The sequence below is a fragment of the Theropithecus gelada genome, chromosome 1 (assembly GCF_003255815.1).
Source record: "Theropithecus gelada isolate Dixy chromosome 1, Tgel_1.0, whole genome shotgun sequence".
Lineage (NCBI taxonomy): Eukaryota > Metazoa > Chordata > Mammalia > Primates > Cercopithecidae > Theropithecus > Theropithecus gelada.
The window spans coordinates 93,838,644-93,864,114 of NC_037668.1; the positions used below are offsets into that span (position 1 = coordinate 93,838,644).

At 35.3% G+C, this 25,471-nt stretch overlaps 1 protein-coding gene across 5 annotated transcripts in view; it reads left to right on the top strand.

Moving 5' to 3' along the window:
• Positions 1–25,471, top strand: part of PDE4B (phosphodiesterase 4B) — a 586,012-nt gene that overhangs the window by 204,345 nt on the left and 356,196 nt on the right. The window contains exon 1 of one of the 5 annotated variants that reach the window (XM_025388155.1): positions 10,571–11,664. The exons of the other annotated variants lie outside the window; for them this stretch is intronic. Coding sequence (XP_025243940.1) covers positions 11,429–11,664 — 236 coding nt within the window. The 5' untranslated portion in view covers positions 10,571–11,428. Of the gene's footprint in view, positions 1–10,570; positions 11,665–25,471 lie in introns of those variants that run through there. 5 annotated transcript variants of the gene reach the window in all.

The window sequence follows — 25,471 nt, forward strand, 5'->3', positions numbered from 1 at the left end:
GTACTACAAAATATATCTTTGCAGGGCTACATATGACCCAGGAATCCTACTCTTGGGTATTTACCATAGAGGAATGACATATTGTATTCACACAAAAACCTGTACACGGATGTTTACAGAAGCTCTATTTATAATTGAGCTCAAAACTAGAAACAGCCCAATTGTCCTTCAGTGGGTAAATGAATAAACAAACTGGTAGAGACTTAAAATGGAATGCCATTTGGCAATAAAAATGAATGAACTATTAATAAATATAACATCTTGGCTAAACTTCAAAGACATTGTGCTCAGTAAAAACTTGATCTCAACAGGTTAAACACTATATGATTCCATTTATATGATATGATTGAAAAGATAAATCAGTGATGGAGAGTAGATCACAGGTTGCCAGGGATTAGCGGTGGCAGGAAGGATGTAACTATAAAGGTGTAGCACAGAAAGTTTACTGAGGGTGACAGAACTATTCTATATCCTGAACCTGGTGGGAATTGCAAGAATATATATGTGTGTCAACTTTCATAGAACAGTATACCAAAAAAGGTGAATTTTATTTCATGATAAATTAAAAATTTTACTTTACAAAAGAGACGAAAATAGTAACAAGGGAAGCTTTCAAAAAATATATGTTCTTTTTCAAGAACAGCGTGACCAACATGGCGAAAACCCATCTCTACTAAAAATACAAAAATTAGCCAGGTGTGGTGGCGGGCGCATGTAGTCCCAGCTCTTCAGAAGGCTGAGGCAGGATAATTGCTTAAACCCGAGAGGTGGAGGTTGCAGTGAGCTGAGATGGTGCCACTGCACTTCCAGCCTGGGTGACAGAGTGAGATTCCATCTCAAAAATATATAATTATATATATATATAATCTTTAAATGTCTTTTCTAAAACTCTCAGCATACTTACATATCAAATGTCTCAAGCCTTTGATTTTACATATGTAATATTGCAGTGTTTTGATAATATGAAATATTTATATTGAAGTAAATTTGAGTTACTCTAAATTTAAATTTAAATTCTAGGATTTTATAGCAAGTCTTGACAAATAAAATTCTATTTTCTTGATTATAAACTAAGGAGCCATCATCATTAATGCTACTGATTTTTTTTTTTTTTTTTTTTTTTTTGAGATGGAGTCTTGCCCTGTTGCCCAGGCTGGAGTGCAGTGGCACGATCTCGGCTCACTGCAAGCCCCGCCTCCCGGGTTTAGGCCATTCTCCTGACTCAGCCTCTCGAGTAGCTGGGACTACAGGCACCCGCCACCACGCCCGGCTAATTTTTTGTGTATTTTTAGTAGAGACAGGGTTTCACCGTGTTAGCCAGGATGGTATCGATCTCCTGACCTCGTGATCCTCCTGCCTCGGCCTCCCAAAGTACTGGGATTACAGGCTTGAGCCACCACACCTGGCCACTGCTACTGAAATTTTTAAAAATTCCAATATGAACAGATTTAAAATAAACAGACTATGTAGTAAATAAATAAATCTTGAAATTAAGTGAGCTGATCTTGATCTAACCTACTATTTTTGAAGCATTTTCTACATAGATATGTATTACGTGCCCTTGTAAGGCTCATAGTAGTAAAATATTAATTTATGAAAATATTGTTTCTGTGAAATAGCTTGCAAATGTCCACTTAAACATGTAATGGATCTCTGCATATTGTTCTTTTTTTTAAGAGCAATGAAGTGGATCTGATTTAATATTAATGTATGCTATACTCTGTGATCTCTGTAGTATCACAGTTAACTGGACTTATGTAGGCAATGATTTACATTTAAAATTTTACAATATAGATTAATACTATATTTTTTTCTCATCTATTTCCGACGAGACTACTGACAAAGTAGGAAATAATGAAAAGAGAAAAGCTTATTTTAGAGAAAGAGGTTTTCCCAAATATAACTTTGTTTCCAATAGCTATGTCCCTAATATTTTATTCATTTGAAATCACCCTTTTAGACAATTTGCTGACAGGTTAATATTATCTTTGGGAACTGGAGTACCCTCTTTTAGTGTGGTTTTTGTAACACCTACCACGGGAATAGCTTCTGCTTGCATTTAGGTATCTGACTCATCCTTTCTAATATATCTTGATTTAATGATGACCTAGGGAAGAAAGACAGGAACTCCCTTAGTATTTTTATTCTATGTAATCTGCCTTCTCAGAATGTGCCTCATGAAAGAAGCACCTAATTACTCTGCCAAAACCAGAAAGCACTGTGAGGAGAAAGCCTGGCAAGTTTTTCCTACCAGTCTGCCACCTAATGAATAGACATTGTAACACACTGGTATTCTGCTTTTGCACTGCAGCAAGAATGTGAATAATAATAATTATTATTATTATTAAAAGAACAAAGAAATGTTAGCTAAAATGGTAAACATAGATAAACTGCTGTGATTTAAGAAGTTTCCATTTGGAATCCTCTGTAAGCTCAAGTATAAAAAGGATATTGGCTGTAATCGCTTTCAAGACAGTAAGAAAAATCCAGGGCTAATAGCAGGGCATGATTTGAGGTGCCAAATTTATTTTCATTCACACATTTAACTGCTAAATATTAGTAAATCCGAACAGATAATGCCAGCTTCTGAAGATACAAAGGTGAATACAATAGTTTATGTCCTTGGAGAGCTCATAGATTAGGCCAGGAGACAAATGAAAAAAAGTACCATAACATATCACAAAATATTCTGAGAGAGACAGCCAATGCTGGTGGAGTACAGATGGATGAAACAGCTGACTCTTCCTATGGAAGTTGAGAAAAAATTTACTGAAGAGTTTTCCTTTGAATTTAGCCTTAATGGATGAGACATGACATGCTTGACAAAGATAATAGAGAAAGAACACTTCAGACAGTGAGAATTGCATAAAATAATACATATACAACATCTTGAAAATGCTATTCCTTAATGCCTATATAGCTCTTACTCTAATTTGAGAGAAATAGTTTATTCCATTTTGTTTGATGCCTCCTCCTTTGTCTTATTCTGCACCAAGGCAATCAGTTATTTATTCATTCAAAGAATATTTGTTTAAATACCTACTATGTAGCAAACAGAATTTGGGGAGCTGAGATTATAGGGCTGAACAAAATCCTGTTCCTTATGAAACTTGAATTCCAGAAGGAGTAAACAGATGATAACAAAGTCATTAAGTAACATCGACTATGATAAACAAGTAATTAATATTATATGCTGACAAGTACTATGGAGGAAAATGAAGTAGAATAGGGGAGGTCAGTAGGTTTAAACAGGGTGATTATGGGGGACTTCATCAAGCAAGCGATATTTGGGCAAATGCTGAAGGAGATGAGGGAAGAAACCATGCAGATATACTGGGAAAAAGGAAACTTGAGCAACATTTTCTATGAACAAAAAGGAGGCCAGTGTGGCTGAAGAAGAACTAGGGGGAGAGTTGAAGAAGATGAAAGAGAGGTACTGCAGTTGGGGATCGGGGAACCTCATGTAGGGACCTCAAGGCCATTGTGTAGACTTTACTTTTACTCAAGGTGATGAGGTGTCACTGGAGGGCTTTGAGTGGGCAATTCTTTCTTGAATGGGACCATCTCTAAGATACATGAAACTATACTCAAGCATCTAGGATACAAGCCTCCCACATAGGATTCAGGTGACATTATCAGGTAGTACAGGCTAAAACTGATCTTTCTGAAGCACCATTTTACTAAAGATGAGTAATTAAATAGCATCAAATGGATAAAAGTGAGGTATTCACATCGTCTTATAAAGATATCATGCTAGATAACCTCAGACTCAAGGATGTTGCATATATGTGAAGATGAACTTCTAGCAATATGACTGGATCACGCTGGGAGCATGAATTCCCTCTTCTGTCCCATAAGGTATCCTCTGTTTTAAAAAGCTTTGGTAGCATTGGTGTAGTATAATAAAATGGACACCATAGTTAGAGTGGAAAGACCTGGTTTTGAGTATTGGATCAACTGTTTAAAAACGATGCAATTTTATTTCTTGATTTTTTTTTTTTTTTTTTTTTTTTGAGATGGAGTCTTGCTGTTGTGTGCCTGGGCTGGAATGGAGTGCAATGGCATGATCTCAGCTCACCACAACCTCCGCCTCCTGGGTTCCAGCAATTCTCCTGCCTCAGCCTCCCAGGTAGCTGAGATTACAGGCATGCGCTGCCATGCCCAGCTAATTTTTGTATTTTTTAGTAGAGACGGGGTTTCACCATGTTGGCCAGGCTGGTCTCAAACTCCCGACCTCAGGTGATCTGCCCTCATCGACCTCCCAAAGTGCTGGAATTACAGGTGTGAGCCACCGTGCCCGGCCTTGCATCTTGATATTCTTATCTGAAAATGGGTATAATAATGTACAAACAATGCACATTCAATCTACAAATATTTATTGACTGTCTACTCTGTGCCATAATCTATCTCGAATTCCAGAAATATAGTATTGAACAAGACTCAGCCCAGGCCGAAAGGATTTTATGTTTCAAACAGGGAATTTCAACAGTATTTGTCTGATATATTTATGAGGATCAAATAAAATAATACATTAGAAATGCTTACTGCCATATATAGCTCTCAGTAGAAATGCCAAAAAATGTAAGTTGTATCTCTATAATTCTTTTAAAGAGTTGCCAGTTAATTTTATAAGATAGCTAGATAACCATTTCCATTCAGTTGAATATTACCTTCTTTTCAATCATGTTGGAATAATTCTCTAGCTTTGTTTTTAGAAACAAAATAGAAAAATTGAGAGAAGTTGCAATTTGGGGGTTGCTGTAGTTATATATAACAGTGTATTTACTGTTATATACTGTTGTATAATGGCATACACTGTTGGAAGAGGTATGGTTGTTCATTGGTGTTCTGTTACCTTGCCATTGACTGAAGGAAGGGATCTGGTATAGCTTTACTTGAATAGAGTCTAATAGTTGTGTGTTGTTTTAGAAAAAAGGAACCAGCTAGTGAAATAAATAAAGACGTGATCAATAATAATTCAACTTTGTTAATATTGATAGTCTTAAATCTGTTTCTCTTTTAAAGCTTTTTTATAAAAAGCTTCTGAATTGTCTTTTTAAAAAAAGCTTCTTAATTAATTGTCTTCTCAAATATTCAGCTTTGTATTTACAGTAAGTGGGAACCATGTTATTTTGAGTGCCATGTTGTGCTATGTATAATATTACTGTATACAAACTGCAGTTTTGTGCATTTAAAATACATTTGTTTTATTTTTAAATTTATTTTACTTTTTTAGGATTTCCTCATTTTTTATTATACTTTAAGTTCTAGGGTACATATGCACAACATGCAGTTATGTTACATATGTACACATGTGCCATGTTGGTGTGCTGCACCTATTAACTTGTCATTTACATTAGGTATATCTCCTAAAGCTATCTCTCCCCCCTCCCCCCACTCCATGACAGGCTTTGGTGTGTGATGTTCCCCTTCCTGTGTCCAAGTGTTCTCATTGTTCAGTTCCCACCTATGAGTGAGAACATGCGGTGTTTGGTTTTTTTGTCCTCAGGATAGTTTGCTGAGAATGATGATTTCCAGTTTCATCCATGTCTCTACAAAGGACATGAGCTCATCCTTTTTTATGGCTGCATAGTATTCCATGGTGTGTATGTGCCACATTTTCTTAATCCAGTCTATCATCAATGGACATTTGGGTTGGTTCCAAGTCTTTGCTACTGTGAACAGTACCACAATAAACATATGTGTGCATGTGTCTTTATAGCCGCATGATTTATAATCCTTTGAGTATATACCCAGTAATGGGATGGCTGGGTCAAATGGTATTTCTAGTTCTAGATCTTTGAGGAATTGTCACACTGTCTTCCACAATGGTTGAACTAGTTTACAGTCCCACCAACAGTGTAAAAGTGTTCTTATTTCTCCACATTCTCTCCAGAACCTGTTATTTCCTGACTTTTTAATGATGGCCATTCTGACTGGTATGAGATGGTATCTCATTGTGGTTTTGATTTGCATTTCTCTGATGGCAAGTGATGATGAGCATTTTTTCATGTGTTTGTTGGCTGCATAAATGTCTTCTTTTGAGAAGTGTCTGTTCATATCCTTCATACACTTTTTGATGGGGTTGTTTGTTTTTCTTGTAAATTTGTTTGAGTTCTTTGTAGATTCTGGATGTTAGCCCTTTGTCGGATGAGTAGATTGCAAAATTTTTCTCCCATTCTGTAGGTTGCCTGTTCACTCTGATGGTAGTTTCTTTTGATGTGCAGAAGCTCTTTAGTTTAATTAGATCCCATTAGTCAATTTTGGCTTTTGATGCCATTGCTTTTGGTGTTTTAGACATGAAGTCCTTGCCCATGCCTGTGTCCTGAATGATATTGCCTAGATTTTCTTCTAGGGCTTTTATGGTTTTAAGTCTAACATTTAAGTCTTTAATCCATCTTGAATTAATTTTTGTGTAAGGTGTAAGGAAGGGATCCAGTTTCAGCTTTCTACATATGGCTAGCCATCTTTCCCAGCACCATTTATTAAATAGGGAATCCTTTCCCCATTGCTTGTTTTTGTCAGGTTTGTCAAAGATCAGATGGTTGTAGATATGTGGTATTATTTCTGAGGGCTCTGTTCAGTTCCATTGGTCTATATCTCTGTTTTGGTACCAGTACCATGCTGTTTTGGTTACTGTAGCCTTGTAGTATAGTGTGAAGTCAGGTAACATGATGGCTCCATCTTTGTTCTTTTGGTTTAGGATTGACTTGGCAATGTGGGTCTTTTTTGGTTCCATATGAACTTTAAAGTAGTTTTTCCAATTCTGTGAAGAAAGTCATTGGTAGCTTGATGGTGATGGCATCTATAAATTACCTTGGGCGGTATGGCCATTTTCATATTGATTCTTCCTATCCATGAGCATGAAATGTTCTTCCATTTGTTTGTGTCCTCTTTTATTTTGTTGAGCAGTGGTTTGTAGTTCTCCTTGAAGAGGTCCTTCACATCCCTTGTAAGTTGGATTTCTAGGTATTTTATTCTCTTTGAAGCAGTTGTGAATGTGACTTCACTCATGATTTTGCTCTCTGTGATTGGTGTAAAAGAATGCTTGTGATTTTTGCACATTGATTTTGTATCCTGAGACTTTGCTGAAGTTGCTTATCAGCTTGAGATTTGGGGCTGAGATGATGGGGTTTTCTAAATATACAATGATGTCATCTGCAAACAGGGACCATTTGTCTTCCTGTTTTCCTAATTGAATACCCTTTATTTCTTTCTCCTGCCTGATTGCCCTGGCCAGATAATGGTTGAAAAGTGGTCACTCATAGCAAATTTATTTCGGGTCAACTTTTAAACTTTGAAGGATATTGAGTATAAAAATAATGTAATTATTTTCATCCAAAATAATTGTATTGCAAGGATTTTGAGTTTTAAAAACATTTTAAAACAAAGCTATCATAGTGTCACTATAAATTTATAATACTTTTGACTGTAATTAATTGACCTTTCTTTTCAATTCAATGAAAATCAAAATGTTTCAATTTTTTCCACAATGTTTATAATAATAAGTAATATATTATTTAATTGTTATTGACTATATAACTATATTCAAATCCTTTAATCATATTTATTATGATAAATTATTGATTCTTATTGCTTTGACAGGATATGGATATCAGAAATTTCATCATTTGAAACTGAGACAGAGTGGGCACGGTGGCTCACGCCTGTATTCTCAGTAATTTGGGAGGCTGAGGCAGGTGGATTACTTGAGGCCAGGAGTTTGAGACCAGCCTGGCCAACATCGTGAAACCTGTCGCTACTAAGAATACAAAAAATTAGCCAGGCATCGTGGCGGGCGCCTGTAATCTCGGCTACTCGGGAGGTAGGAGAATTGCTTGAACCCGGAGGCAGAGGTTGCAGTGAGCCTAGACAGAGCCAATGCACTCCAGCCTGGGTGACACAGCAAGACTCTGTCTAAAAAATAAATAAAATAAAATAAAATAAAATGTTATTGAGTTATAAAAAAATAAATAAATAAACCTGAGACGTACCTTTAATTGGAATTCTCAAATAATTCCCAAGTATCTGTACATTGATAAATTAATTGGGAATTACTCATTTCTCCTTCTGAGGTGCCAAGGGCTAAGGGTTATACATGAACAGGAAGGTTTTCAGTTTATTCATTAGTTTCTTCCTAGGCACTTGACAGGGCACATAGACTCTATTTGCTTTTTCTCCTGTTCTCCTGGCTGTCTCTCTCAAATAGTATTCTTTGCTGAAATGTAGCATAGGATTTGTTTTAACTGTACTTATATTTACTTTTTCTTAGATAGCATTGCCTATTTCCTACCTTGTAGACTCATCTTTGTTTTCAACATTTGGCAAAGCGTCTCCTTTTTTTTTTTTTTTTTTTTTTTTTTTTTTTTTTTAAAATAAAATAAATTTTTTTTTTTTTTTTTTTTTTTTTTTTTTTTTGGCAGTTTTGCTCTAAAAACAAACTTTCATGCATTTGCCTTAAACTTTTTTTTTTTTTCAGAAATAAGTAATTCAGACTTTCAAAAAGTCCGATTATCTTTTAAGTTTTATATTTCAATTGGCTCTCTTTGGTATTCCTTTTTTTTTTTTTCTAGAGTAGGTAGAATTAACAGACTTTGCATATTTTTGTGAACTTCACTTCTTACGATGATTCTCAAAATTTCTTTATTTGGGAACTTGGCTGTCATAATAGCTAAAGTGAAAAAAGTAATGTAGAATGCCACACAATGGCACATAATTTGGCAATAAGAAATGGAAAGTAATTATAATTGCACTATTCTACTGCTTTAGGTAAGTTTATGTCAACATTTCTTTATCTAAATAAACAACAGTTCACATACGGCTATATCTAGGTTGTGAAATTTGTTGTAATATTTTTAGAAAGAAATTCCTAAAATTCTTACTGTATTTTAGCAGTTTTGAAAAGTAAATCTGAGAAGTATCTTTTTGTAACTTCAAATTGCTATTTTACTTTTTGCTAATAAATCACTATGAATAATGGAAAAATCACATATTTTCATGTCCCAGTTTTAAATCATATTATTGCTGGAGGAAAGTCCCAGCTTTGTTTTCATAATTCAGCAAATATTAGGTAGCTTATAGCCATATTTTCTCCTGTGACATTACTAATAGTTTGTCTTCTCAAATAGGGCAGTTAAAATATCTTTAGATATTAAAAAATGCATTAGAGCCAACTTGAAGAAAATTACAATTTTGTAATTGAGTTAAAGATCATTCCATTGGGAATTTAAAAACCTGGGTTTTAGTTTTAGCTCTAGTATCAGCAGCTAATACGACTTTAGGCAAGTTGCTTAAATTCTCTAGCTCTGTTACCTTGTCATTGGAATGAGGAGCTGAACAAGGTGATTACTAGGATTCAGTGCAAGTCTAAAATTCCATGACTTTGTTTTTGTTCATAATATATTTTAGTTAATTATTGAAATGTTGTTGTGCTTTCCAGAGGAGTACCTGTAAACTAGTAATTTAAACCCTTCCTATTGTGTTTGAACCACTTTCCCAAGGGCTGGCATGGGTCTTACTTGTTCCTACACGTAGGAGTTAGTCTGCTCTTATTTAGCCCTTTAGATATTTAGCACATTTTAGCCAGAATATCTGACACAGATTAATGATTTTTTTTTTTTTTTTGAGACAAAGACTCACTCTGTCACCAAGGCTGGAGTGCAGTGGCATGATCTTGGCTCACTGCAACCTCCGCCTGCTTGGTTCAAGTGATTCTTGTGCCTCATCCTCCTGAGTAACTAAGATTACAGGTGTGTGCCATCGCACCCGGCTAATTTTTGTATTTTTTTTTTAGGAGAGACAGGGTTTCACCATGTTGGCCAGACTAGTCTCAAACTCCTGGCCTCAACTGATCCACCTGCCGTGGCCTCCCAAAGTGTTGGGATTACAGGCATGAGCCACTGCACTCAGCCCAAATGATTTTATAAGGGTAGAAGTCTTCACATCGTAGTGGGAGAATTCAGTGTCTCCCTTTTTCACTGAAGTCTCACCGGGAATCATGTCTTTTCTGTCACTCTTGCTGATGAGCCCTAGTTCTGCTTTGTCAAACTTATTTGAGATCAAGCTGGCCCTTGTGACAATCATTGCCGGTATAGACTTTTCATAACCTCAAGAAACTTCAAGCACCACTATTTCCTTTCTACTTCCCCATGTGCCTTTTAAAGTATAGAAGCTGTATTCCAATATGTATCTAGATGTCAGGTTACAGTGATCTACTTTTGGACTTGAGGCATTTTTTGGACTCCTCTGCCCATAAGTCTCACTTGCATTCTTTGTGAACAAAGAGCACACGCACTCTCAAATGTATATGCCCACATGCAAGCATACAGTATCTTGTACACCTCCCTGCACACACACAAACACAAGCATAGTGCTTGACTTTGGACTCTGCGCTTTAACTGAGAGTGTTCATTTTTCCTGGTTGTTACCTTCATTCCAGTTTTGTGAGCTTTGCTGTCAAAGTGTCTGTTCATCTAACATAGAGTGGCTGCTGTTGGCAACCCATGAACAATAAGCTTAAACAGAAGAATGGGGGTAATGTTTATTGTAATAAATATTGGACATTAAATTCCTTGGGGGAATGAACCAAATCCAATGTTTTCCTGTTCACTGACATTTTTTATATTGATGCTGTTTTGGATCTTCTGGAGAAGGGAGGGAAAAAAAAAACTTCAGCAAATCAGCTCTTTCATTCAAAGATGGAATTCAGAAGGCTATTTTAGCTAGCTTTTTTTGACAATTCCGGATTTAATCAGTTTTTACTGTGATGAAGACAGTTAGCCTCACAAATTTTGTGGAAATCTAAAGCGATGAAGGGTGTTGTTAAGGGGGAAACAGAGTGCAATTGTTTAAATAATCCTGAGCCAATAGCGTTTAGTAGGTGGAGTTACTGTTGTGTGCATTACAGAGCAAGATAATTCTGAATGAAGACTTTAAACATTACACATGCTGGACGGATTCTGGGTCTGCTCTTTGTGCAAACAAAACAAGTGACTAGGTTTTGCTTACTATCCATTAGTGAATGCAGCTTGTTTGATAAGATATTTTTTTAAAAAAAATACATGTAAAGGATTTATCAAAAGCCCTTATGAATATTTCATGAGTTGATATATTCAGCTGAATGAATTCAGTGAGTGTCAGTGTGTAGCTTGCAGACAAACCTCATCCACAAGGAGGCTACTGACATTGGAAGCACTTTGGCGCATTTTCAGAGGCAAAGCCAGCCTGATAAAGCTCCTTGTGACAGCCTGACTTGCTATTCTTCGAGTATGCTGCTCTTGCTCTAAGACGCTCATACATTGGAGTCACAGCTTCGTAAATTAAACTGGAAATAGTTTGCAGACTTACCAGTCTTCTAACCTGCAGCAGTATCTCTGCTATGTTTGAGATTTTTGTTTTGGATGGTGAAAGCTAGCACTCCTTACAAGACATGACAGCAAAAGATTCTTCAAAGGAACTTACTGCTTCTGAACCTGAGGTTTGCATAAAGACTTTCAAGGAGCAAATGCATTTAGAACTTGAGCTTCCGAGATTGCCAGGAAACAGACCTACATCTCCTAAAATTTCTCCACGCAGTTCACCAAGGAACTCACCATGCTTTTTCAGAAAGTTGCTGGTGAATAAAAGCATTCGGCAGCGTCGTCGCTTCACTGTGGCTCATACATGGTAAGATGAGACTTGGAGGTATCTACAGTGCTTTTCAGATTCTTGCATTAGCACCAGTGATTAGCAGTGTAGAAAATGGAATATTTGAGTTTTGTTCCTAATACATACCACAAGTGTGAAATGAATGGAGACCAGGTTAGCTGAAGAATACATAAATGCAGTGTGTGCTAAATTGTCATTGTGCTACTAGCTATTTCCAGATAAAATATGCTTTTAACTGCAGAGTCTTTAAAATTACTGCTTATCAGAATACATAGCTAATTCTAGGTAAGTCGAGTAATAAATGAATTTTTAAAGTCAGTTTTTTTGCCTCATATCTGTTGAGGTGGTAGGTGACTTTTTTTGTTCTGTGATTGTTAGTGATTTTAAAAAATATTTTGGGACATGAATAAGTGTTTTAATCTTAGTTCTCACTTATTTTTAAGATAATGTATAAAGTCTAACTTAATTTGTTGTACCACCATGTTTATAGCGTATAAACCAGTGAGTTTTTGATTTATTGACTTATCTTTACATTACTTAAGGAAAGGGAAAACTAAGTCCTCACTTCTGAAATTGCTTGATTAGTTACTTTAATATATGATTCCAAAATGCTGTTATTTTTAAGAGCCTCTTTAAAAAAAAAAATAGAACTTAAAATTTATAGATGTTTTTGGAATACCCAGCAAATAAATTCAAGAACCTTCTGTAAAACTTGCTCTGAGCCTGCCACCTTTAATACATATGTTTACAAGGTATGTAAATATAGTAGGGTAATGTCCTTAAACAGTATAATGATGAAATGTAAGGATAAAACACAATGAAATTAGATCACTTTTACTGTAAGAGCCAGGCCACTTCAGATTTCTTTGGAGGATATATTTTCTTTCAGATTAACGTACCTTTAAAAATTAAGTAGCTGTACCTTGGTTTTTTCTAGCAGAGACCATAGCAATAAAGGGAGCATGTACATCTTAAAGGCAATTCTAACACAGTGATTTTGTGACTACATGCTGGATTGCCAATCAACATTATAAATTGAGGAGATCTGATTTTTAAAAATTAATACTCACTTGAATTATTTTCTACTTATCTAAAATGCTTGCCTGCTTAATCTACTGTATAATGCATTGGCAAATTAAAGTTATGCCTAGAAAGATATAGCTTGCCTTTGATAGATACCACATGTTTAGCCAACACATAGTTTGCCTGGAATATATGTTGTGCTTGTTCTTGCTTTATGACAATGGACTGTCCATATAATGGCTTTATTGCAGAATTTCTTTGGTCGTCTTCTTGATGTATTAAATCATGTTGTTTAATTGTAATCTCTTATTTGCAAAATACACGTGGTTAGTCTTTCAAAGCCTACCAATGATGGTAGCATTTGTAGAAAGGCAAGGTTTATGTATAAGGATGTACTGACTTGAAGAAGTCCTCTCTTTTGTGCTTTATCACACCCCTAACATGTATGTATTTTCTTATAGTTTGCTAAGTAGTATAACTAAATAGGGAAGGTATATAAACATATGCTTAATTAGTTATGAAAATAATATATATAGAAAATACATAATAGATGCACATCTTTTCTTACTTGAGTTAATATTAAGTCACTATTTTAACCAAAAGGATATTTAATTTTAGATAGCTAATTTTTAGATAACGATATGTCTTCTTAAACCCTCAGTAATATTTTTCTTAATGTAGAGTTTTGGTTCTGAACACAATAGTGTGACCTTTCTTTTTCTTATAATAGATTTTTGATGTGCTAAGAACATAGAGCTATAAATACTGGAGTTTTTTACTTTTCCAAAAACCGCAATTTTAAAATGATTAAAGAGCTAGTTTTACTCATGCATTATACAAATTTTCTTGCAGCAAGTTGCAAAAGGAACAATTAAATGGTATCTGAAGTTACCTATGCTAATAAGATGATATTCTTTTAGTTGAGTTAAAACAAAATTTTACAATTGCCAAAAAAGAAAACATAGGACTTTGATATAATGCTGTATAATATAGGTTAAAATAATTCATTAATCATTAAACTTGTAAAATAACTTTAGTTATGACTATGATTCATTTTCACCCTTTTTACTTTCAACTCACACATTCCCCTTCTGATGTTTCTTAGTAAAACTGTTTCACAGTTTGTTTTCAGCTCATGACTAAGTCTTTATTTATATTTATTTCTATTGTTTTATCTGAATATATACTTAACATTTTTCAAATTTATTTTCATACAACATGCAATGAAAATCTCTTTCTGGAAAATAGACATATATCTTACATATTTTCATGACTTTTTCAAATCTTAAAAATTTTGCCTTTCCCAGGGGAACCCCAATAAAGGCTCTGGCCGAAAGCTTCATGCTTTCCCCTTGCTTCACTTTTTTGTCTCTTGAGCACCCTAATGTCTTTCCAATGAATATGCGTGGCTCTGTATGGGCTGCCATATCTCCTGTCTCTAAGAATTGTGAGTATAATAAACTTTTCTTTCTTGAATTTCCAAGAAATTTCATGTGCTTTTTTTACATTAGATGAAATGGTTACATGAGGAAATAAGAGCATAAGTACTTTACTTTTGCCTCTGTCATAGTGAAATGTAACCAGCCTTTCACGATCAACGATTGGTATTTTCCAAACCACGCACTTAAGTTAGAAATTCCAAGATATGCACTTAGAAGTCTCTAAAAACATGTTATTACTTTACAGTAGACAGTAGGCTTCTTTTAAGAAGATTGGATTGTTTTGATTCCAGCGTTGAAATTAAAGTAATTTTCATGATGAAGCTAAACAATGCAGAGGATGCAGTTTATATGCAAACCCACTAAACAGTTTTTATTTGTAGATTTCATATTTCAGTCAGATGGATGTGTAGTTCTGGCTTTAAAAACCCAAGTTATGAACTGTGGACTAATGGCAGAAGATTTAAGAAATATTTATGAAATTCTGACTCTGGGCTATTTAAAAATATCTGAGGAAATGTGGATATTCAATGTGTTGTCACCAATCAGAGTATTTACAAAATCCTAAATCTGGAAGGAATTTGGATGATTATCTCATTGCTTCCTTTTACCCTTGGGCAGGACCACAATTACTCCATCTTTAACATATGGGAATATGCCCTACTTTTAAGACTCTAGAGAAAATAATTCTAAAACCTCACTTAGTATACAATCTTACTACTTTATAGTCCAGGTACTAGAAAACTATTTGTGATGATTTATCTGTATTATTTATATATTATGTATAATATGTTTTCCCCTCAGTGGATATTATTAATAAAAAAGATGCGTAAGAGCCTGCATGAATCTGAAGATCATTATTAACTGGTGCCAGCGTTTTCTTTTTCATTCACTCAACATATGTAATTGAGCACTGCTGTGAGCAAGAAGAGAAAAAAAATCTGATTCAACCCACATGTATTCCAACACCTACTATATTTTAAGTTTTTTACTAGAATGTCTGCATATGTTATCTCATTTAAGTTTCATTTGGAATATAAGTATACTCCAAATTCATGATCCTTTCAATATTGCCTATTGCAGATATCAAAATTATTTTGAATTGCTTTAGCTTCGTATAGGTGTTTATACTCCATTAATCATTATTTTGACTCTGAACCACCATCTCAAATTTCAAAAATTTTCTTTGAATTTTGAGACCCAAAAGTGGATACCACACTCTTTGTTAGATCATATGAGAAAATATACATATGAAACATGTAATAAGTTGCAAAGTGTCAGTGGAACCTTCGGAATTACTGAATCAGAAAATTACTGCCAGAGTTCTAAGGTAACATACTCTTTATCCCCAATCCCACATCAGGGATGCTAACTTCTGGAGCACAGTGTTATCCTACCTGGCCTGTATGGCCTGCCTGTGCTTGCCTGGTACTTGTCACACAGTGTCCAGCTTTTATAACCTACCCTTCTTTGTTGATGTCCCAACCTCAGTCATCAGTTCTCTTTCATCATTAGCAACATGATGCTCTCTGAAGAAAGCTACTGCAATGGTCTTGAATATATCCTGGGCCCACCACACCCCCAACTACCGTCCTCCCCACCGCCAACTCCCGCTCTGCGCCCCCTGCCCCGCTGCATTGCTGCTCCTTTCTGGAGCTCTCTTCTTGTATTGGTGAGCACTATCCTTTATCTGTCTGTCCATACTTGCACACAGGAAACAATATTTTTGTAATTAGAAGTTAGTAGGAGAAAAGAGGCTTGTATTCCTTTTTCTCATTTAGTTTTACCTATATCTTGGAAATCTTTTCTCATTTTAACAAAGGTTCGTGAAGTCTTTACTTGTGTATCTAATATTTGAATATAAAAGTTTTTAAAGCCATAGTTAGTACTCTAAAGGGACTTATATTTGGCAAGACAACACTGGATTAAGTGGAGAATAGGAAAAAAAACAGTGAATATGGCAGATGATTGACCTTTCTCAGAACTGCAGATGTGCTTGCTGTATTACGCAACTTAGTCCTAGTTTGTTAGCTAACTCTACTGAATCTGTGCTTGTAATATTGATCAATTGCCTTGAATTCTTTCCTGGTAATACTGGAAATTTTTTGAGAGATGTCTGTCTTTACATATTTATTGATTCAACATTTGTTTGAATAAAACATTTGTTTAGAGTCTACTGTGCACCAGGCTCTGATCTGGGCTTAGGAGACACACAATGAGAAAGACCCCTTGTCTTCAAAGAACTCCTATACTAGCTGGAAGACAAACTTATGCAATAATAATTAATCAATGGTGTGGGAATAATGCTACTGAAGCGTGTTGCTCAACTTGTCATGAGAGCACAGAAGAAATAACTGCCACTAGACAGTAAGTCAATGTGTTAAGGTAAGTTTAGAGAAGAGATGACATTTGTGTGGGGTTGTGACAAATGAATAGGAGTTTTCTAGGAGAAAAGTGGGCAGGAAAGGTATTTTTTGGCCAAGGGAGCAATAATTAGGAAATCCTGTTAACAAATGATAACAATAATAGCTCTAATATATTTAGCACTTACATAATGTGTTGGATATTAGTTCTAAATGTATTTACTCATTTAAGCACATAAAAACCCCGTGAGTTATATACTATTATATTATTTTCATTTTATAGGAAAAGGAATAAAGGTCAGAGAGGACAAGTAATTTGTCCAAGTTTACACAGAAAATAAACAGCTGAGTTGGGATTTGACTCTGAGCATGAGTGAAAGTACACATAGTTCACTGAGGTTTCAGCCTAAGGATGCAAGGTGGGAAAGCTAGGAAGTAAGACTGTGCCAGCAGGTTGGAGCCATTTGCTAGGGCTTCCAATATCATGAACAAGACTTGGGGCTTTAGCCCATCCACCCTCAGTGGGGAGCCACGACAGGTTATGAGAAAGGGATTGCCATATATTATTTTTATTTTGGAAAGGTACTTTGCAGGTCAGGCGGAGAATGGATTAGAGGACAAGGAGCTTAAAGGTAAAGGGAAAAGGGACAGTGTGCATTTGAGAGATAATGACTTCTACTTATTTTGTATATCCCGTAACATTGAAAACTATGCATATGACTTGCTTTATGACTTAACAAATTATGGTTTTTGGAAACTGGGAGGAAAGCATGTGAACTTGGTGTCTCTTGATTTATCACTTACACCATGATGCTGTAGATAGTACTAGCTGGTACAATACCCCCACATGCATCAAACAATCAGCAAAGGTGCATAGGAGGATGTGTGCATCTGAGGAAAACCCTATTAGCTCAGTCCTAATTTACTAGAGGTGCTTTGTATTTTGCTTTAAGTGCAGACTCCTAGTGGGTTAAAAAAAAAAAGCAGGTATTATCTTAGTCCACAATCTGAATCAAATAGCAGTAGAAATCTATGCCTCATAGCCCGAGTCTGTTGCTTTAATCAGAGCAAGCATTTTATCAGTACATCTATAAATAGTGTTTTCCTGGCCTTTTAGTGTCCTCAAGTCTTCAATATATTGAATTTTTAAAATACTTACTGTAAAAAGGGCTTTGCAAAGTAATGGTGACAACCCCCAGGACACATGCCGGAAGGTGGCCCAGCAAGCTTGCCAGCTGCCTTTCTGCTAAAGGCTAAACCCATTTTGCTAAATCCCACTTGCGTTCTCTTTCCATTCCTTTCTGTTTTGTTATCTCTCAGTTTTTCTCCTTGGATGTTTATAGTGCTTCCTTCTCTAACATCACTGCCAATGCACTTGCAACATTATGCTAGAAGCATTTAAGTGATTTCTTAGAAAAAATCTCAAATGCTTACCATGGTTTTCAGGTAATATTTTCCGGCCCCGAGCTGCTTCCAACCTTCTCTCCTGTTCTCCAGCCCTGTGAACCTTCTTTCTGTTGTTCAGCAAACAAAGCCTGTATCCACTTCCAGCCTTTGCACTTGGTTTTCTTCTGCCTAGAAGAAAAGTACCTGGATGTTAACATGGTTTCCTCTTATGTCCATTCAGGATTCTACTATCTCCAGGTATCACTATCTGGAGAGGCCTTTGCTGACCTCCCTATCTAAAATAGCACCCTTTCACCTTCTAGTTCCTTGTCTCTTTGGTACTTATTATTACCTGAAAATACACTATAGACATGCTTATGTGTTATATTGTCTTATCTTTCCATCATCTGCCATGGCTGCTAAATTGAATGAGGGCAGCGATTCTGTCTTGTTTTCAGTATCCTGAGAGCATACAAGAAAGACAGTCATTTAACATATACTTGTTGAAGAAAATAAAGAATGAATATGGTTTGTTTCCTGCTCTTTATTCTTTGAGCACTTTTCCTTTAGCTTGATATGAAGGAACCAGAAAGGAAGCTTTGTTGATACTTACTCTGCAAGCACCCTTCTCCATTCATCTCTCAATAGCTGTGCTCCGTTTCTGTTAGTATAGTTACTATAACTTGCTTCCTATATTGTATTCTATGATATTGCAGATGCAGATTTAATTATAATATCTCACTAGAGCCTAACTTCTTTACATGGTAGCCTATTTAATTAAGTCACCACGTACAAATCATATTACCTAGTCTGTAGTGCTATAAAGTAAATATTTGTCTGTAGTACTGTATAATTATTTATTTGGTTATTCTTCATGCATCAAGTAGCACGGTTGGTACATCAGCTCAGGAAAGCTCTACATATCTCTCACCAACTGCCTGAGAAGAAGTGCTGTATGGGGGAATCTATTTGTTATTTTGCCTTCAAAATGTTTACATAGTGCACATTAGAATGCTTAATTATCTATATTTTTTCCACTGTTGTAACATTTACAATATTAACTCTAGCAGCAGCTACGGCAATTTGAGCTTTTAATAGGATTTCCCCAGGGAACTTGGAAGTAAGAAGTCTATGACTTGCAGAGTGAGGAAATTACAAGTTAATAACCCTTGTACTCTAGGAAAGACATCACTGAGAGGGAAACTGTTCACTTGGTTCTGTCTCATTTTGTTTTTCCTGAACTAGGAGGTTGGGGACCTCTGTCTCTGGTAGTAATTTGTTTGACATAAATATGTTTGAATACCACTGTGTACTGTAGGTTGAAATGAAAAATAACTCGACTTCTCAGGTTGCTTCTTGCTGGAACTTAGGGAGAATGAGGATGACTGCTTCTCAAGACCTTTTTGAAGAGAATGCCTATGCGGTGATGTGCTCCCTTGACAGACCCAGGCTTGTCCTCCTCTTCCTAACTGTATCTCTCCTGACTCAGGTTTATTGCAAACTATGCAGATTGGAAGTAAGGGGATGGAGGATAGTGTGGCTTCAAAGAGTGCTTCTTTCAAACTGTATTTTCAGGAAAATCAGTGATCTAGATCTAGGAACCATTTGGGAATTCCTTGAAAAAGAGCATGGTGATGATCTGTTTCCTGGTTCTGGGTCAGAACAAAGCAATATGGATGATTATATGCTTGGAGAATTTTGGAGGATTCTCACACAAGTCCGTAATCTCCAAGTACTTGAAAACCACCAGTTTAAGAGTTAAATGAGTAGAGGGAGAAAAGAAATCTGTTTAATTGTGCTTGATAAAGTCACAGGCATTTCCAGATAATTTATAACATTAAAATTATCTTCATCTAATATGTTCAGGAATGGCAGTAGGATAAATGAGGAGGATGAAAGCAACTGTGGGTCAGGGAGACATCAATGGTAGTGAAAATTTTAAATTTCAAAGTTGAAAGAATAGTACAATGAACACTCTTTACCTAGATATACTAATTATTAGTGGTTTCTCTTATTTACCTCTGTATCTCTTTCTGTATATAAGAGCATATATATGTTTTCTTTATGTTGAAGAGAGCACATTTAGATGGAGAGCAGTAGTTTTGGGATCAAAAGAAAACTATTATTTATTTTTAAATAGTTTCCATGTCATCAGTATGCTGTTATTGTAATTCATCCATGTTTTTGCATTTATTAGTAGTTTGTTCCCTTTTATTATTAAGTGGTATTCCTTTGTATTGGGTGTACTACAATTTGTTTATCTGTTCACCAACTGGATAGAAATTTGAATTTCCAGTCTTTTGGCTATTATGAATAAAGATGACATAAACATTCATGTATAGTTTTCTGGGTAAACATATATTCTAATCTTTCTTGGGTAAATATCTTAGAGTGGCATTGATGGGTTGTATGGTGAAGTATATACTTTTTTGGTTGCTATTTGTTTTTGTTTTTTGACACAGAATCTTGCTTGGTTGCCCAGGCTGAAGTACAGTGGCATGATCTTGGCTTACTGCAACCTCTGCCTCATGGGTTCAAACGAGTCTCAGCCTTCTGAGTAGCTGGGGCTACAGGTATGTGCCACCACACTCAGTTCATTTTTGTACTTTTTGTAGAGATGGGTTTTCACCACGTTGCCCAGGCTGGTGTAGACCTCCTAGGCTCAAGCAATCCGCCTGCCTCAGCCTCCCAAAATGCTGTGATTACAGGCATGAGCCACTGCGCCTGGCCTAAAATATATGCTTTACTTTATAAAACACTGCAAAACTGTTTTCCATCATGGATGTCCCACTTTATAGTCTTACTAGCTATATATGAGAGTTCTTATTATTCTGTATCTGTGAGGGCATTTTGAACTGTCAGATTTTTTTTTTTAATGTTAGTCGTTCTAATAGATGAGTAGTGGTAACTTGCTGTGATTTTAATTTGCATTTCTCTTATGACTAGTAATACCGAACATATTTTAATGTCTTTATTTGCTATCGCTATCTCTTTGGTGAAATAAAATTGTTTATACAAGTCATGTATCAATAAACTTTGCAAATATTTTAATTCTTAAGAGCGCATTAACATATTGACAAGTTATGAATACATTTGTAGCACCAGTTTAAAAAAGAAAACTATTAAAATATAGTAGAGGGTTAAAGGCATCTATTATAATATATGATTTTTCTTGCTGATAAATTATTGGTTTTCATTACTTAAAATGGTTTCTAAGAGATGATGTCTATAGGATTCAAATTTTCTTCCTCAAGAAGGGATGTTATTTTTTAAAAATAAATCTATAAAAATTTTATAAGGATGAAACACTATACAATGTCTTAATGTAGTATACTGGGTTTTATCATTGTATAATTTTGATGTTATCTTGAATTTATTTTTTATGGTGAATCTTTGTTTTATGTTACTTCATCTGGAGTTGAGAATGCTAGGTTGAGTATCAGTATTTTACCTTGATTTTCTCTTGAAACTTTAGATCAATCCTAGACCTAATTTAACTGTTCTAGACCTCAATTATTTAATTGGCAAAATGGAGAAAAGAGTTTTATGTTCAGATATTTTCAAATGTTAATTTAATTAAAAAATGTCTACCTAGACTGTGAGTTACCTGTTTCTCGAGATAATAAAGTACTTAGAACAATACTTCAAGTGTTATAAGTTGTATAGTAGATGTTACTGTTTAATTATCTGACTAAATCTCTAACCACACACAAACATGCATATTGTTGTCAGGGTTGGTTGGTAAAGCAGGAGCTAGTTTTTTATATTTTGAAAAGTATCACTATGTATGGACTGTGCCAATTTGAAAGAGTCACAGTGCATATGGGTTAGTAAAGAAATACATTTATAATATCCACAGTGTGACAATTCAGTATACTAAGAAACAAAATATCATTCATTTGCTGTCATGTAATAATCATATCCTAATGAACCAAGCTAAATTATACTGAAATGCACTAATTATCAGAAGACCCAGTGTGAATAACTTACATTCCCACTAAGAAACTTTATTGTCTTGTTTTGCTCTCATCAATACATTTTTTTTTTTAAAAAAAAAAACCATTTATCATCTTCCACTGTGTGAAAGAGATAGGAGGACCACTTTGAAGTCATTCCATCCACTTGTACCAATAAGCTTAAAAGAAAAAGACAAAACAAAACATAAGAAGATGACTTGTCTATTTCAGGATCCACATATTAAAAGCCAATATAGGATTCAGTGAACAAATGCCTTGGAAGAATTCCAGTGTCATCAAACTTCTTTATTTCAAAATGTCTCCTTTCCATCCTTTCTGGTCCTCTACAAAATTAATAAGCTCAGACTATTTGTTGCAGCGTACAGGATCTGAGCATGCTTCTGTGGCTTATTTCTGATGTAATTCCCTCCGCAGTTTATACAGAAATTCTTTATCTCACCATCGGGATTCTTTAGGCCAGAAGAGAGGTCAGAGAAGACTGGACAAATAAACTATGGGATCTAAGTCTTTCTCGCTAGGGTCCTAACTGCCCAAGACTTCCTCCTGAGAGTCTGCTGTTGAAATTCATATGCATATTTCAATTTTTTGGGGTTAACCCTGGCTGTTGTCTTTACCTGTCAGCCTGCTCAGCCAGGTGTGAGTTCACCCATAAAACAGTGTCTTTCACATACTCATTTACCAAAACGACATAGAGACTTTAGGATGCCAGATGATATAATGCAAAAAGTACAGCATTTGGTTTCTCACTGCACCTTTTTCCAGACACTGGTTTTGGGCAAACCATTCAACCTATCTTAGAAAAAGTAGAAAAATTAGAAAAACTCTACCTGTATTTCATTAGGACTTTATGAAGATTAAATGAAGTAATGTGTGTATGATGGTTAGTATGATTCCTGGCCAATGGCAGGTAATAAGCAGTCCTTAGTTCACTAATGTATCGAAAGCTTATGATTTTGCATAAAATTTATATAATATGTATCATAATGTAAACTACTTAAAGATCTTTATAACATGGTTCAATTAAATCAGTTTTCACTGAGCAAATGTGGTACATCTTAAATCCATTCTTTTAGACCACTTAGATGTTACTTAGTTTCATAGGATATGACTTTATCATAAAGCCTATATTAATTATCCTTACCACAATAAAATAAAAAGTAATAAATCCTTGTGTATTATGGTATGTAATCACTCTCATTCATCACAGAGACCATTCCAAATTGCAGATTTTGACCATAGAATAATCTTTTTTTTTAAAATTCCGTTTACCTTCTTGAATTTGATACTTTCTCCATTAGTGAAACTATTAATAGATATCAATGAACCACTGCTTTTTTAAGTTAACATAAAACACATTTAATGGTCTTTTCAAAGTGCCGGAATGTCTCTGAAGTTGTTTTCCTTCGTGGGATCTAACCTCCTAGTGACTTGTTTATATAAGAAAGTTTATTCATGAGACGCAGCGGAAAAGCATCTAGGGATCTAGATTGACAGAATCTAGACATGTATCCTGGCACCACCACTTACAAACTGTTTATTTATTTGTTTATTTATTTTTTGAGTGGAGAAGGAGTAGTCACTTAACCTTTGGGAGCATCAACTTCCTTAACAGTAAATAAGAGATAAAACAATTACACTTATTTCTCTACTTATATAATTTTATATGATTATATAATATTTACAAATATTAATTAGTATGGTTGAGAAACATGGGAAAAGAAAGATAAAGATTACTGGACAGAAAAGTAATGGTACTCTATCATTAAAATATAAAAATCAAAGAGCTTGACTTAAGTGCCGCAGGTGTATTTGGGTGTATGTAAAGAGCATCCCATTAATAAATGTTATCGAATACTATACACATTGATCCAGATTTCTTTTATAAAAGGGGGAGGAGTTTCTGCTGTATGGGACCATGTAAGTGAGAGACTGGAGACAGGAGACAGACTAAATGGTACCTTAAGATCCCATCTACCCCATGGGTCTTTATATCACTTTTATGCTTCCTGCAGAGAGATAATAACAAGCTCATATAACCAATAGATGATGAAGTGAAAGTTGCATTTAACCTTTATTCAGACAACTTTACAACATTTCAATCAAATTACTCTTTATTTCTTGGTCATTTCAAAGAATATTTAAGGATGAAAACAAAAATAAAAGTTATTGCTTCTCCTTTAAGAAAGATTTCCTTCTCACATAATCTTTGATCAGGCTATTTTGTCACTTGGCAACTTAAAGGAAGGAAAAAGTTATATCTTTAAGGCCAGGGGTTCTATTTAAAAGAATTGTCATTGAAAAATGGTTATTCAAATCAACTCAAAGCTTAGTAACAGTGAAAAATAAAGTAAACTACTTTTGGGTTTCACAAGGATCATGCCAAGTTTCTGGCTCTGTCCAAATTAATAAAAATAAGATTTTTAGGAACCTGTCTGGAAATTGTAGATTAAATTGAGCAACTGCTTCATCTGAATAAAGCTTTGCAGAGTCTAATATTATGAAGGAGCTATCTTCATGAATACAGTGCTTGCTTGGGATTCTAGGGATTTGAGTTTTAATGCCAGCTGAATCCCTAATGCCCACAGAGCACATATGCATTCATTTGTTGCTGCTAGCTTTTCTGTCAAGTGGGATTAATAATTACCTGCTCTACCACTCTTACCTTATGTATTACAGTATGAATATTCATACCTGTGTTCACAGAATACTCTGCCTTTCTGCAAAATAACATGACAGAGGCATTCAGAAAGACAAAAAAAAATGGTTTCTAAAAAAGTTTTATGCATATCAGATTTTCAAAAATGTGTCTCAGCTTTAAAATGCATTAATAAATTTTGTATTTTATGTGAACCCTAAAAATGCTCTTGCCAAGTACTTAGTAATCTGAAAGCTAAGATAATTGTTTTGGGTTTCTTACAGCATTGCTGCATTTGTGTATGTTAGTCCTTTTTCAATGGATAAACACCAGATGGACATTGCTTAGTGAGTTAACTCTGATGGGTGACTTGCATTTTCATTTTTTATTGATTACAACTAACACATATTTATTGCTGGATAATGCAAACATGATACACCATGCCATCAAGGAGCTTTAATCTCGGTAAGGAGAGTATATAGTCATTTGGCATGTCAAATGATTAATTTTGCATAGATACAAGTGTTAAGAGTGTATCAGCATAGCCAGGCATGGTGGATTGCACCTGTAATTCCAACCACTTGGGAGGCTGAGGCAAGAAGATTGCTTGAGCCTAGAAGTTTGAGATAAGCCTGGGCAGCATGGTGAGTGATATGGTTTGGCTGTGTCTCCACCCAAATCTTATCTTGAATTATAGTTCCCTTAATCTTCATGTGTCATGGGAGGGACCTGGTGGGAGGTAATCGAATCATGGGGGAGGTTCCCCCATGCTGTTCTCATGATAGTGAGTTCTCAACAGATCTGATGATTTTATGTGGGGCTTTTCCCCGCTTTGCTCTGCACTTCTCCTTCCTGCAATCATGTGAAGGGGGACGTGTTTGCTTCCTCTTCTGCCATGATTGTAGGTTTCCTGAGGCCTCCACAGCTATGCGAAACTGTGGGTCAATTAAACTTCTTTCCTTTATAAATTACCCAGTCTCGGGTATTTCCTTATAGCAGTGT